The sequence below is a fragment of the Peromyscus leucopus genome, chromosome 20 (assembly GCF_004664715.2).
Source record: "Peromyscus leucopus breed LL Stock chromosome 20, UCI_PerLeu_2.1, whole genome shotgun sequence".
In the NCBI taxonomy this organism is placed as follows: Eukaryota; Metazoa; Chordata; class Mammalia; order Rodentia; family Cricetidae; genus Peromyscus; species Peromyscus leucopus.
The window spans coordinates 20262191-20277668 of record NC_051080.1 but is presented as its reverse complement, the minus strand read 5'-3'; the positions used below and the strand labels follow the sequence as shown (position 1 = coordinate 20277668).

The 15478-nt window shown below is 51.2% G+C and overlaps 1 protein-coding gene across 1 annotated transcript in view; it reads left to right on the top strand.

Moving 5' to 3' along the window:
- The first annotated feature begins 925 nt into the window (after positions 1-925).
- Parvb (parvin beta) overlaps positions 926-15478 on the top strand; it is a 90077-nt gene continuing 75524 nt past the window's right edge. Inside the window, exon 1 of the mRNA XM_028856743.2 lies at positions 926-1090. Within this exon, the coding sequence (XP_028712576.1) occupies positions 976-1090 (115 nt within the window). The 5' untranslated portion in view covers positions 926-975. The remainder of the gene's footprint in view (positions 1091-15478) is intronic.

The window sequence follows — 15478 nt, the reverse complement described above, 5'->3', positions numbered from 1 at the left end:
CTAACAACTCTCTCTTCCCTATTTCTTCCTAAATCCTGGCCCTCTGCTCCTCCTCCTCCTGTTGGAGTCTCCACTGCCCCTACTCCACGCTTGGCTAGTAACGCCATAGGTACTGGGCACCCCCATTCCCCATGACGAATTCCAAGGCGAGGGCCACCCCTTCTGCCAATGTGAATTGTAAATATTTCCTGCACTGAACTGAAATCGCTCACGGGAGGGAGTGAGGCTCTGAGCCTGTACAAAGGGAGAGGGAACCACCCCCACCCCACCCCAGGGAACCACCTCCCACCCTCCCACCCTATGATTAGGTGTGGCAGCTTCACCCCAGCCCAGGTCCTGATAGCTCCTATCTCTGCTGAGCCATGCACCCACCCTGCGCCTGCAGCCACGGGCCATCTGGCTTTTCCCTCTGCCAAAGCTTGCCTCAGCTTCTACCCCCAGTGTCTTTCACTTCCCTCCTTAGTAGACCTCCCTGCCTGACCTCATCCCTGTTCACCGTCTCCTGTTCAGCAACAAGTCAATTTTGTGCAACTCAAACCTGGCCGTGGTAGCCTAATATCCTTCCCTGGGCCTGCGTTCTTCCTCCAGGTACCCTTCCTGATTCTTCAAGCTCCCGTGGAAGCCTTTGGCTGAGCTTGCCTTGGGGGAAGGGTCGCTCTGTGAGGCCACTGTCCCACAAAGGCACCCACTACACACCAAGCATCGACCCAATAAGGGATGCCCGGGATCCTGGCAGAGACTCAACAGCTGACTTTACATATTTGTGGGACTCATTGATTCTGGGCTTCCAGCACGCTGAGGCCGCACAAAAGGGGGGCGGTGGTGCCTGGCACCGCGCGCAGGGTCCCGCTGCGTTGCGGGCGGGGAGCTCAGCTGCAGCCGCGGGACCTCGAGGTCAGTAGGCAGGGGCGGGGAAGCCGCAGCCGCGCCCTCCTGGCCACTCCCCGGCCAGCGGCGGGTGGCGCGCACTCACATATGTCCTCCGCGCCACCGCGATCGCCCACCCCGAGGGCCCCCAAGATGAAGAAGGACGAGTCTTTCCTGGGCAAGTTGGGCGGCACGCTGGCGAGGAAGAAGAAGACCAGGGAGGGTGAGTGCGCCCCCCGTGTCCTCTTGGCGCAAGCCCGGTCCCAGCGGTGTCCCCTGGGTGTCTGCTCCCTGCCCGCCCCGGCGGCGCCAATGAGCCCTCCCTCCGCGCCCGGGATGCACTGCCCGCGACCTTTGGGACAGGCCAGTCCCTGTCCCTGCGCCCTTTGCAGTGCTGGCTCGGTGCCCGGGACGTGCGTCCTGCTCCGGACACAGGCCGAGCATGCTATGGTTCTCGTGCCTACCCTTGTCGCGTGACGCTCTCTTCCCAGTGATTGGACACATGCGTGGTGGAGAGGATGGGCTGCTGACTGCTTGATGCCGGCACGCGCGGCTTCGTTTCTAAACTGGGAGTCAGTGAAAGGGCACAAGACACACAGGCCAGGAACCTGAGAAGCCTGGAACCAGGGCTATGAGCTCCCCACCCCCACCCCCAGTCCCCCAGTCATGTCCCTTGCACAGGAAAGTAATTTAAAAACGGCATCCTTTTACTTTTTAAACTTAAAAAAAAAAAAAATTCAAGGGATGTAACTTCTGCTCCCTTGGCCAGTGCCTTAAGCACAGCGTAGTTCCTAGCCCTCCCCTTACAGACATTCCGGACTTTTCTATTGTTTTGGCCTGGAGGCTCTTGCCCTTGGGCTGAGGTTCCTGGCGCTCACCAGAAATGGGAGGGGCTGGCTGAGAGAAAGGGCAGGTAGAGAGAAGCTCCAGGGCCCGACTTCCTGGGGATTAGCTGGCTAGGGATCCTCTGTTAGGTTACGCAGAGGGTCTCGTCCAGTCACTGGAGCCACGCTGACTCCTAGAAAGCCTTCCTGGACCTTCAGGGACAAGCTGGTCCCCGAGGTGACTGATAAACACCCCGTGAGCCGGAAGGACAGGGGGTGATATATTTACCCTTAGAGGAGCCTTCAGGCCCTAAATTATGGGCAGACTCACTCTGGCCTTTCAAGGCATCTTGAAAGGCAGGGCATGTAGGGAAATGCAGAGCTTGTCTGGAAGTGAGGTACTGCCTACACTTTTGATAGAACCCAGGAAGATCCTGTGGCCCCCACACCCGGCCCAGACTTGCCTCCCCAGGCCTTCAACCCCAAAATGCCCTTTACCAAACTAGATAGTCCAGTTTCCTGAGGGCAGGCAGGCAGGTCTCCCTCCCCCCTCCCCCCCCCCACTCAGATCTTCCATTGCAGACCCTACAGGCCGGCTTGCACTCCCGTTCATCTTCATTGGGTCTCGTGAGAGTAATTGGTTGTCCTCTTGTCTGTCTGGTTTAGTCTGTGTGATCTTGTCTGAAAGTCACAGACCTCCGTTCTTTCCATCGGCTGGTTTTGTTTTTGTTTTTGAGTTGGGGTTATGCTCTGTCACCAAGCCTGGGCTCCAAGTCCTGGGTTTAAGTGATGATCCCCCTGCCTCAGCCTCCCCTGTATCGGGAACTGCGGGTGTGTTGCCGCCGCCCGTTCGTGGCTTACCATCTATGTAAATCTGATGTGGTTTGGATACCGCCATCCAGACCTCCAAAAGTAGCGGGGAGGCTCATATCCTTCAGGACCCTGGGAGTAGGTGCCCTAGTGTGGAAGCTGATGGGAAGTCCCGTGATCCTAAGCTGTAATTGTCAGAGGGCCCTGGAATGGGGGTGGTGATGTTGGGGATGAAAACTAATAAAGAAAATCTCTCATAGAAAAGCATGTGTGAGTGTGAGTGTGTGAATGGTTACAGTTTCTGTGTGTTCCGTGTGTGTGTGTGTGTGTGTGTGTGTGTGTGCGTGTGCGTGTGCGTGCGCGTGCACGTACAGGCTAGAGGTCATGTTGGGTGTCTTCCTCAATGTTCCTTATTGTCTATCTATCATCTATCTATCTATCTATCTATCTATCTATCTATCTATCTATCTACCTACCTACCTACCTATCTATCTATCCTGGCTGGCCTAAAACTTGTTATATAGACCATGCTGGCTTAGAACTTAAGAGACCAACATGGTTTTGCCTTCTCTGTGCTGGGATTAAAGGCGTGTGCCGCTGCACTGGGTTCCATCTTGTTTCTTGAGGCCAAGTCTCTCACTGAACCTGGAGCTCTTTGACTTGGACCAGTAAGCCCGGAGGTCCTCTGTCTTTACCTCCCCTGACTGAGACGACAGGCGGGCAACACTTGGCTTTTGACTTTTTAAAGATCATCAGTGCCAGGGATGGAATTCTGATCCTCATGCCAGCACTTTGCTGACTGAGCTGCCGTCCCTGCCCCTGTTACAGCTTTTCTGAGGTGGTGCTTGTACTGTTGGAACATGAGGGATACACAAGACGAGTAATGAGCTGGCCTCAGTTTCCAGTCCTAAGTGCTTTGCTTTGTATGAGGTCACGTTGTGTCCAGAAGACCGAAGGCCAGTCTGGCCCAGTTTAAATGTACCCAGAACCTCACCAGCACCTCCCTCTGCCTGCTGCTTCTGCTGGTGTTGCCACCCTGGTGGGTTCACTGGGTCCTCTGCCTTGGTTCTCAAGGTTGGAGTACCTGTCACCCCTATAACCAGAAAGTTGCAACCCTAATTGGTCTCTGAGGCAGGAATGGAAGGAAGACTCCACCTTGGAAGGGCTGACTGGCTTCCATGTGGTCCTCCGGGGAGTGGAGAAGGAATGGAGGGGCAACTGTGAAGACTGTGTAATGAGGTCTTGAATAATTGAGCGTTGAGAGCTGCCAGTGTTGCTGCAGACCTGTTGCCTTGGCAACTGGCCCTCCTGACTGCTCTTAGCCTTGACTTTGGGCCGTGGGAGCTTATGCATGGATGCCTGCTAGGGAATGACCAGGGGGAGGGTATGGGGCTTCCCAGCCTCCCAGCCAAACGCTTAGCTGTTTCTCTTCCTTTGTCAGAAAGTCTAGGGTGGCCTCTGGACATTTGCTGAGCTGAGGACCCCGGAAGTGAGGAGGGATGGCTGGTGAAATTCAAGGTTCAGGGACGTATGGGCATTTTAGCCCTGTCCTGCCTGGCAGAGTAGCAAAGAGGGGATGAATGTTCCATCATGTTCCAGGGGGTGGGGGTAGGAGGTGGGGCGTGCTAGGGTGCCCAGCACAGGAAGTGTCTAAGAATGAACGGGGCGTGATTCAGCTCAGTAGAGGCACTATGGTGTCACTGGGTGGCCTGGTCAGAAAAGGGAAGTGTGACTAACTGTGCACATTGGAAAACGGAAGGGAACGCCTACAACACTCGGGCTTCCCCATGGGGCGTCTTGAGTCTGTGCCCTGAGAGGTCAGGAGCCAGCTTCCAACCTCTGGAGGTCAGGGTATGGGGTGGGGGGAGGTCCTGAGGAAAGATGTCCCACACAGGGTCCCCTGTGGCTGCAGGAGGAAAGGCCCACAGGTCCAAGGCTGGGGCAGGGACTAGCACAGCTGTCCTCCAGTGAGGCCCTGGGTGATAAGGGGGACAGGTTCAGCTCCCCAGGAGGCCCTTCTGCTTCTGGGACAGGCTTCTAACGGCAGGCAAGGCACTACTCCCCAGGGACCAGCGTTGGGGTTTCTCAGAGAGCCAGGCCACCAGACCATGAGTGGAGTAGATAAGAGTTTTCTAGTCCCCGGTTGCCTTAAGACACACGTATGTAATGTATGATACATTATACTATATGGTTATACAATCTATCATCTATCAACTGTCTACTTTATCAATTGTCTGTATCTATTATCTATCATCTGTCAATGTATGTATCAGTCATTTTTCTATCTCTATCTCTCTATCTACCTACCTATCTACCTACCTATCTACCTACCTATCTACCTACCTATCTACCTATCTATCTGCATGCACTTTTGATTCCTAGCAAAATGGAATGAAGACTGGAGTGTGCGTGTCCCCACCCCACCCCCTCAATTCTTCCAGGCAGTGTGGAACTTCATCTCAGCCCTAAACCAACTAAAGTTTTTTGCCTCAAAGCCCATGGTTGACAGTGGGACTTCTCTCATCCTGAATGTTGGGACAATGTAGAGTGAAGGATCCCTGCTGCCTGGTCACCTGGCAATGCCACTGTCCCAAGATCCTTTTCCTCTCTGCACTGCTTGTCCGACTCTCCCTTCCCCCAAGGCCCCTAAACTCTTGGATTTTATTTTATTTTCTAATAACCTTCCTAGTTTCGTCTTTTCTAAAATCATGAGCAGAATCCAAGTGGCTGAGGCTTTTCACACTGGCCCCCTTCACTCGCTGTCCGGCTAAGTTTCCTCTGCGTCTCTGGGCCACTCTGCCTGGCTCACGTGGGGCTGAGAGTCTAACCCTGGGCCTTGTGCATGCTAGCCAAAGCACTCTACCACTGAGCGGCTTCCCTAGCCCCACACTGCCGAAATTACTCAGTGCTGTGCAAGAAGAAAATGCAACCAAATTCTCCCGCATCCCAGTGGGCCCTAGTAGGAGAAGGAGGGGAAGCCGCTGTCGCCTGGGGCCCAGACCCTAGGGGAGTGTTGCTCCTAGACCTGAACACATCAGGAAACAGGTGACAGACAGCTGGCTGTGTCCTGGGGACCTCAGGAGCCAATCTGGCTCAGGCCCTGTACTTAGGACAGCGAGGCCTGGTCAGGGGAGGGGTGAGTAGATGTAGAGATCTTGGAGATACACTGCTAGATTTGAGAGTTTGTTTGGCTTACACTTCCGGGCCCGGTGCGTCATTGAGGGAAGTTGGGGCAGGAGCTAAAGCAGGGACCACAGAGGAGCCCCACTTTTATATTTTTGGTTGTGAGCCTAGCCTTTAACAGCTGAGCCATCTCTCCAGCCCAGGAGCCCCACTTTTATTGGCTCACTTGCTGGCTCTTTGTCCAGCTAGCTCATACAGGTCCCGAGACTCCCGTGTCAATCATCAATCCAGACCTTTCTCTCACAGACGGGACCACAGGTCAATTTGATTGGGGCAGTTCTTCAGTTAAGGTTTCCTCTTCCCGGATTGTGTCAACCTGACGATGAAACTTAACCAGGACACGTGAGAACAGATGGTGACGATAAATTAGCCAGAGGAAGCGGGGAGTCCCCTGAGAAGACCCCCTCAACCAGGCCCTTTTGGGGAAGTTGCAGGGGGCCGCCTTGTGGCTGAGCTGTGGTATGGCATGTGGGGCCATGGTCAGCCACAGAGGGAGGTCCTGGGGTTCAGCAAGAATGACCTATTTGGGTGACATTCATTAGCGGCCCTGTAGGCCACATTGTTGGAGTGGGCAGTGAGGAAGCTGGTGAGGATGTAGATGTAGGTGGAGTGAGCCTCAGTGTAACAGCCTCGGGAGGGTGGGAAGAGAGGTAGGAGCAGGTGGGTGCCAGCAGGTGAGGAATGAGAGCATGTGTGCTTGGTTTCTAGAATGTTCTAGTAGAAAGGGGAACAAGGAGCTGTGAGGCTCTAGAGACCCTGCCAATGAAGAGAAACTGGTCCACAGAGCCTTTCTCCAAACCCAGCCTTTCTCCAAACCTCCAAACCCAGGGTACTGGGGATGGAAGACAAGGCCATGAGCATGCTAAGTCCTTGTGGTACCACGGAGCTGAGCCCCCCCCCCTTTTCTTCCTAGAAGGTCATTAAGCAGGCCATCTTGCTGGGAAGGAGGCAGGCAGTTCCTGGTCCATGAAGAAAGGTCCAGTTAGGTGGTCTGGACTCTCAGCTGCTGTGTCCTCAGTCACTGTCCAGCCTTCTCTTCTCTGAGCTGAGATCCCCAGCACGCAGCCAGCTGTCTGTCACCTGTGTTCCTGATGTTGCTAGGTTGAGCAACACCCGTCTGGGGCTTGTGCAGCTCTCTGAGAGGACATGAGGGGGCATTCATGGCGGCTGCGTTTGGCTTCCTTGGGTTTCTTGCCATTATTGTTCTGATCATAAAATTAAATCCAGGCTTCCTCCAAGTGTTCGCGTGCGTTCTGTGATCCCTGGGAATGCCTTGACCTGTAGCGGCTGCTTTTCTTGGCGGCTTCCCGAGATCTCTTGGAAAACTGGCTTCAGCAGAGCAAGAGGTGTCTCTTGGCCCCGAGAACCGTGCCTCTTTCGACCTCTACCTTTCTGAGCTACGCTTTCTCTTCTAACTCGGTGATTCCTCTACACGGAGGTCATGGTTTCCCCAGAAGGATCCAGTCAACCATCTATCCAACCCAGTGCTCCTTAGTGGCACTCTGCTTGCATTCCCATCTCACCTCTGTGGAATTAGTATTTACCAAACACTCCGAAGCGGCTCACCCCGTTGCTCCCGTCCAGTCCTCAGAATAATTAAGGGGTGTTTAGACAGCAAAAGTGAGCCAACACCTGCCGCGCTGGCTGGTTCTAAAGCGTTCTTTTGATGGATTCCGCCCTGCCGTGGCTGACCGAGGTCAGCTCCCTGTACCTAGCTATTTTCTTCTTGGCAAATACGTGATCCATCACAAAGAAGAAGGAGGAGGAGGAGAAAAAGAAGAAAAAAGCACACTCAAAGAAAACATTTTCTTCTCTTCGAATTGGCTGTATGCTTCACTTTTTAGGAAAGTAAACAGCCAATGAGTACGTTTGGGCTGGAGAACGTCCCACTCTTATGAAGTGAAATATAAACTTGACTTGGCTTAATGGTATTAATCTTGTCTATGTGAATGGCTGGTGGGGTAAGAGAGTGCAGACATGAGCAATCTATTGCCGGCCTGTGCGTCATTAATTCTTAGTAACACATATTCTAAAGAGGGGCTTCTGGTTAGGAGTAAATACAGACTGAGGAAGAATTTGTGTCTAGAGCAAGCAGCATCAGCTGTGCCCCACCAGCCCTGGCCAAGCATGCTCGTGCCGTGGGGGCCCACACACCCGGCTGTGGGATCTCGCCTTCGTCCTTACGTCAGGTTGAGTGGAGGCAGATGAATGCCTCTGACCGCTCTTCGGCTGAGTTGGTTCTGGTTTGTAGAGATTGTTGGGCATCAAGGACAGAACTGTGGGGGTGCACGGCTTACAGCCTGGCTGCAGGGATGGGTGGCTTCCTCTCTACCAGTCTCAGTGTCTGCCATCCCGAAGCCATAGCGGCATCTTTCACAGGATTCGAGGAAGGAGCCAACAAGCCTTGTCAGCACGGGTGGCTGCGGAGCAGAGTTACTGAATGATGAATGCTGACAAGTGACACTTCTGGTCTGGTGGTAGAGCAGGGGGTTGCTGCTGGGTTTTTAGCAAACTTAGCTCAATTACAGACTTCTGAGGGTGTGTCGGAGCCTAAGAGAAACGGTCCCGGGAACCACGTGCCTCCCCACCTGTCTGAGTGGTATTGCTGGAACAGAAACCTCTCCCCGGGCTCCCATCTTTCCAGCAACTGTGGCTGTCCAGTCCTTCAGCGCTCCACCCGACAGGTGGTTGGATGCTGGTAACAGAGTTGTAGACGTCCCTGCGTGGAGGAGAGGTGGGACCCTAACTCTGTTCTGGCTGCATTCCTGTTGCTCTGGTAAAACACCCCAACGAACATAACCCAGGGATCCAGTCACTGCTGCAGGTTACAGCCATGGTGGCTGGGAAGTCAAGGAAGGGATTTGAAGCCGCTCTAGCCACAGCCAGATAAGAGCAGAATGAAAATGCAAGCAGATTTACTCCTCAGCTGGCCAGGGCTCTGGGCCAGTACTACCCACTTTGAGGCTGATCTTCTCACATCAATTAAGGCAGCCAAGACAATCCCCTACAGCAGTAGCACTCAATCTTCCTAATGCTGCGACCCTTAATACAGTTCCTCATGTTGTGGTGACCCCCAGCCACACAGTTATTTCATTGCTATTTCATAACTGTAATTTTGCTACTCTTAGGAATTGTAATGTAAAATACCTGTGTTTTCTGATGGTGAAAGATTCTTTTAACGTCAAGGGGTCACAACCCACAGGTTGAGAAACACTGCCCTGCAGGGATAGAGCGATGGTTCAGTGGTGAAGAGCATAGGTTGCTCTCGCAAAGGACTGGGTCTGGTTCTTGGCATGCTCATGGTAGCTCATAACCATCCGTAACACCAATTCCAGAGGATCTGACACCCTCTTCTGATATCCCTGGGCACCAGGCACACTTACATACAGGCAGGCACTCCCTGCCCCCAGACACAGCTAGTCCTCCACAGACATACCCACAGGCTGATCTCCAGAGAATCCCTCACTGACGATCTAACCAGTGTGTACCAAGTTGACAGTGAAAACCAAGCACATTGCCCTCAGCTGCTGTGACCCTGAAGCCTTCTCTTTGCTCTGCCCCTGTGGTCTGGGCTGCAGGCAAGCAAGTTTGCAAAGCAGCAGAAACCTCCAAACCCTGTGCAGGGCCTTTCCACTGGCTGTCAGCCCAGCCCGAGGGGTCAGGGAGCCTTAGCAGCCCCAGGGCTCTTTCTTAGGCTGGTGTGTGTGTGTTGGTTGTTGAACACAGGGGTCCTCAAGCTTAGACCTCCTGAATTGCCAACTGTGGTATTGTATTCCCCCAAATATTGTGCATGCTAATAAACTTACCCGGGGTCAGAGACAGAACAGCCACAATATTAAACATAAAGGATAGGCAGTGGTAGCACATGCCTTTAATCCTAGCATTCCAGAGGCAGAAATCCACATGTTCAAGGATACAGCCAAGCATGGTGACTCATCATGCCTTTAATCCCAGAAAGCAAGCCTATAATCCCAGGGAGTGGTGGTAGAAAGCAGAAAGGTATATAAGGCATGAGGACCAGAAACTAGAAGCATTTGGCTGGTTAAGCATTTGGCCTGGTTAAGCTTTCAGGCTTCGAGCAGCAGCTCAGCTGAGAGCCATTGGGATGAGGACACAGAAGCTTCCAGTCTGAGGAAACAAGATCAGCTGAGAAGTTGGCCAGGTGAGGTTAGCTGTGGCTTGTTCTGTCTCTCTGATCTTCTAGTTCACCCCAACACCTGGCTCAGGTTTGATTTTATTAATAAGAACTTTTAAGATTCATGCTACAGCCAACCTTGACTTTGTTATTTGAGCTCTTCCTTGCTGGTCAACCAGCCCACATTCTTCACATGGGCTTGCCCAGGCAACGTCACCTGGAGAGTTTATTCTTTTAAAGAAGTGTCACTCAAGTTAGTATGATAATGAGTATTCAGAGACGGATAATGCCTGGGGGGCACTCACCAACCTAAGACAGAGTGCCTGTATGGCCTGGGCAGGCGTCTCCATGACGGGTAAGGTGACCTGCTGACGTCCCACGCAACCCAAGTCAGAAGCTCATTTTTTAATAAAAGGGGGACCTGCAGGGTTCTGGCCCCCGTTTTGGGTAACTGTTGCCTTGCTTGCGGACCTTGACCATGATATCCTCCCAATGCTAATTTCCTCCCAGGTTCCACCCTCCTGAATGCCTAAGGGAAGTTCCTTGTCTGTGTATCCTGAATAATGGGCGTTAACAGCTTAGATGCAAGATTGTAAAACATCAGTAGTGAACTTCTGCCCTCCGGGGTCCTCCCATTGTGCTGTAAGCCTGTAATTAAGACCTCCTACCCCCTTCAAGAAATGACATTTGACATTTAAAATTAAATATATATATATATATATATATATAATTGAATGAATACTGAGAATGTAATCTATGAATATCACAAATGTGATTAATATATGAGTGTAATTTAAAAAATAAATAAATAAAAAAAAAGAAGTGTCACTCTTCAGAAAAGCTATGCATCTTTATGCTTCTTCTCACTTAAAAATTTACAAATCTTGCTGGGGTGGTGGGCACGCTTTAATCCAGCACTCGGAGCAGAGGCAGGTGGATCTCTGTGAGTTCGAGGCCAGCCTGGCTACCAAGTGAGTCCAGAAAGGCGCAAAGCTACACAGAGAAACCTGTCTCAAAAAACAAAAAACAAAACAAAACAAAACAAAAAAAATTTACAAATCTTAAAACCTAGGCTTTAATATCAAGTTATCGCAAAGTTAAAGAGGCTATGTTGATAGCTCCTAGTGCTCGTAAGTCTAGAGCTGTCTGGTTCAGTGACCCTGAGCTGCCTGCTGGATGGCCAAGGCTCAGGTTACTGCAGGGAGCTGGAACCCCCAGGCCTAGGCTCTAAATATATGATGGAGCGGCCTCCAGCTCAGCCCATGTAGCGTAGGTGACTATTTTAGTATCAGTGGATTTGAGGGACATCTGCCCAAAGCTTAGCTCTTGTTCTCCTCCTCTTCCTCCTATTTTTAATTAACACGATCTTTCAAAGTAAGGATTATAGGTACCCATACTTGAAGTGTATGTGTGTGTCTCCCTGTGTGTGTATTTATGTATGTATGTGTGTATGTATGTATGTATGTATGTGTGTGTGTGTGTGTGTGTGTATGTATGTGTGTTTTAGTTTCTTTTCTGTTGCTGTGATAAAAATATCTTGACCAAAAACAACTCAGGGGAGAAAAGTTTATTTGGCTTATAATTCTAGAAACTTCATAATGATGTGGAAGGCAAGAGAGCTGGCCACATCACATTCACAGTCAAGAGCAGAGAGAATGAATACATGCACCCTTAGTGCTCAGCTCAATTTCTCTACTCTCCTACAGCCCAGGCCAAACCCAGGGAATGGCGCCACTCACAGTGGACTGGGTCTCCTTACCTCAATTAAGGTAATCAAGACAGTCTTCCCACAGACATGACCAAAGGCCAACCTGGACCAGACAGTCCCTCATTGAGACCTTCTAGAATCCAGGTGATTCTAGATTGTGGCAAGTTGACAATTAAAACCAACTGTCACAATGTGAATGTATATAAGTGTGTGTATTTATGTTTTATGTATGTGTATGTATGTATGTGTGTGTGTGTGTGTGTGTGTGTGTGTGTGTGTGTATTTAGTCTTGATAGAAGACTACCTAAGACATGAAAGAAAGAGCAAGAGAATTAAAAACCAAACAAGCCAGAACAGAAGCCAAGTGGTCACAACCACAGTGCCACTGAGACTCAGGGTCCTCTGACACTCCTGGCCCATGCTCACCTCATGCGTGGTGCCTTGTGTTGCTTCTCACAGGCTGGAAAGTGACTCCTATGTTGTGGGAGAGCAGAGGCTGGGTGATGTGAGGGTCTCACAACCTGCAAGAGCTCTCATACCCCTCAGCTGGAGCTGTGACCAGCTGGGTATGTATCCTCTTCCCTTACTAGCTCCAACCCTGGCATTTTGGTGACACTTAGCCTGAGAGTCAATGCCATGGAGGAGACTAATTGCATGCATTCTGTGCTGAGTGGTATGGAGGCCTGGACCCTGGTCATTTCATTCTGCAGCCAGCCACTGTCTAAGAGGGCCTGCCTCCATCCTGCAGGCCCCACAATCCTCCTTGTCTCAGGATCCTGACCACCCTGCTCTCTCTCCTCTCTCCAGAGCCGTCTTCTTGTCATTTATATGTCACACCTTCTGCAGCATGGGACATTGGTAGCATCCTGTCGTCTGCTTTCATGAGGCTTGGGACCTGTCTTCCCACTAGCCTGAGGTTCTGGGTCAGCTGTGTCACGGGGAAACCATGATGGGAAATACTCATCAGTCATTTATACTTATTAAGCTCAAGCCTAGGTGTCCCAGTTGGTTGGGGCACTGGTCTTAGAAGTATGAATCAGCCCTGATAGACTTCGGCTTTGGGAAACAGCTACCTCTGTCCCATACCTCAGTCTCCTCTTCTGTAAAGGGGACTGGGAGTCATTAGAGTGGGCCTTGTAGACCTGCAGAGATGGTAGCTGGATAAGAAAGAGGTACACAGCCCAGGAGAGCAAGGGGGGTCATAACAGATGCTGCACTGAAGAGGGGAGACCTATGATTATCACTCCTGGGAGCTCAGAGGAGGTGTATCCTGGTGCCTCCTGAGTGGCTCTCCATGCTGCCAAGATTGGTGGAGGTGTGGTTGCTAAGAGACTTGTAAACAGTTTTCTTACATCTGTCTGTCTGACCATTCATCCATCCACCCATCCATCACCTATCCATCCATCCATCCATCATCTATCCATCCATCATCTATCTTTCCATCATCTACTCACCCATTCATCCATCCATCATCTATACATTCATCCGTCATCCATCTATCCACCCACCCACTCATCCTCCCATTCATCAATCTATCCATCCATCATCTACACACCTGTCATTTATCCATTCATTATCCATCATCTATCTATCATCCACCATCTATTCATCATCCATCCATTATCTATCCATCCATCCACCCATCCCTCATCCATCCATCCATCATCCATCATCTATCCATCCATCCACCATCTATCCATCTATCCTTCATCCATCCATCCATCATCTATACATCCATTGATCCACCCGTCCATCCATCCATCCACCCATCCATCCATCCATCCATCCATCCATCCATCCATCCATCCATCCATCCATTCATAAATCCGTATGTGTGTGTGTGAGGTGGGCTGTATATGGATATCAGAAGACAGCTTTCAGGAGTCATTTCTCTCCTTCCTCCATAGGGGTCCTGGATTCGAACTCAGGTTGTCAGACTTGGCAGCAACCACTTTTACTCTCTGAGCCATCTTCCTAGCCCTTGATTTTCTTTAAAATGGAAACTGCATCCTCCTTCTGCCCTGGTAATTTCCCTCTCAGATGTCTTGACTCAAACCCAGACACTTGTGTTTCTAAAAAGACACAGAAACCCAGCAACAGCTCCTGAGCCCAGCAGCAATGGAAGAAATAGTGGATGGATGGCCATTCATAGGCAGGTAGTGACAAGGAACACACATACAGTGCCATAGATGCTCAATAACGCTCTCTACCCAGCTGAAGCAACCAGCACTGAAGGAACAGGTGTTGTGATTTCAGAAAGTTCTGCAAGATAGGCCACTCTGGGGGGCCACCTAGGGGATGTCTGTGGTGAGAAAAGGCATCGTGATGGAGTGGTGTGGTCAGGTGAATCTGCCCATCTTCACCGGGACTGAGAAGCAGAGGGGCAAAATAGACGGGGCAGGGTGTGTCTTTTCTATCATGAGAAGGGTTTAGGAAGTGCAGGCACACTCACCTGCTAATGCTCATTGAAGGTGTGCTTAAAAATCAGCGTATGTCATGGTGTGTACATTTCAACTGAGTTGTGAATTTCAACTCACAAGAAAAGGGGCTGTAAATGCATACTGAAGCGATATGTATGCTACCACAATGCCAAATGTTGCCGAAGGCATGCCATATAAATGACAGGCAGAAGACTCTGGAGAGAGGAGATGGGGCAGGGCAGTCAGGGCTCTGAGCCAAGGAGGACTGTGGGGCCTGCAGGACTGACCAGGCTATGGCCAGCGAGAATCAGGATATGCTCTGTTAGCAGAATGGGAGTGCCTGGGTCCAGTCTTCCCTTCCACCCTGCACAGGATGCATGTAAGAAAGATACTGACACAAGAGAAATTATCTTGAAATGAATACAAAATCAGGTGTGGTCAATCCCAAAGATGTCTTCAGCCCAGAGCCCAAGCCCTTGCCAATGGTCAGAAGGGTCTGAGGATGTTACTAAATTAAGGCTCGTGAGTAGGGGCGATGAGCTTGAATTTTCAGTGTACACAGTATGGTCCCGGGTCACTGGTGTTAGGTGACTTTCAGTGTGGTCACTGGTTTCTGGTGTGAGTCACCTTTCAGTGTGCACACTGTGGTCATTGGTTTCTGGTGTTAGTCAACCTTCAGTGCGCACAGTGTGGTCACTGGTTTCTGGTGGTGTTAGTCAGGCGGTTGCTGCTACAACAGAACAATTGAGGGAAGCATTTAAGGCCAGATTTATTCTGGAGATAAGTTTCAGCCAGCGGCCACTTGACCCTGTGGTTTATGGTCCTGTGGAGGTACGGTGCATCACGGGAAGGGCCTGGTGGAGCAGGCATGCTTATGTCACAGTGAAAGCAGAGAGATGCTCCCGTGGCTAGGACAAGGTCTCTTCAGTGAGCAAGATCTTCCCTCAGACAGGTCCCCCCAATAATCCATGTGATCATTTCATTAAGGGGGTGACTTAATTAGGGCAGGAGCCCCAGGGTCCAGCCACTGCCCACAGCCCATTAGCCTCTGTCACAGGAGGCATTTTGGATTCAAACCTGTACCACTGGGCTTGGTAGCCTTTCTCTTTCCCTTTATTATGATTGAGTCTGTTCTCTCCCACCATTGAACTCAAGTTGTCAGGCTTGTCAGCAATCACCTTTATCTGCTGAGCCTGCTTATTGGCCCCTTCCTTCCTCCTCACCCCGTTTCCTCTTGCTTTTTTTTTTTTTTCTTTTTTTCACCAGTGGGAATCGAACCCAGGGCCTCTCACATGCTGGACAAGTGCCCTGCCGCTGCGCTGTCCCCAGCCCCGCAGGTTCTTGTTGGAGGAGAGTGAGAGGGCAGCCAGAGAGGGAGCTGCTGAGGGAAGCAGAGCTGGGGAACTGAAGTGCTGTAGGGGTGGGGTGAGGAGGTGGGGAGCTGCGGAAGCTGGAGCACCCTGTGGTGGTTCTCCCGAGGGCTTCAGCCCTGCAGACAGCTAGGGTTTAGACTTAATGATGTCCAGAACTA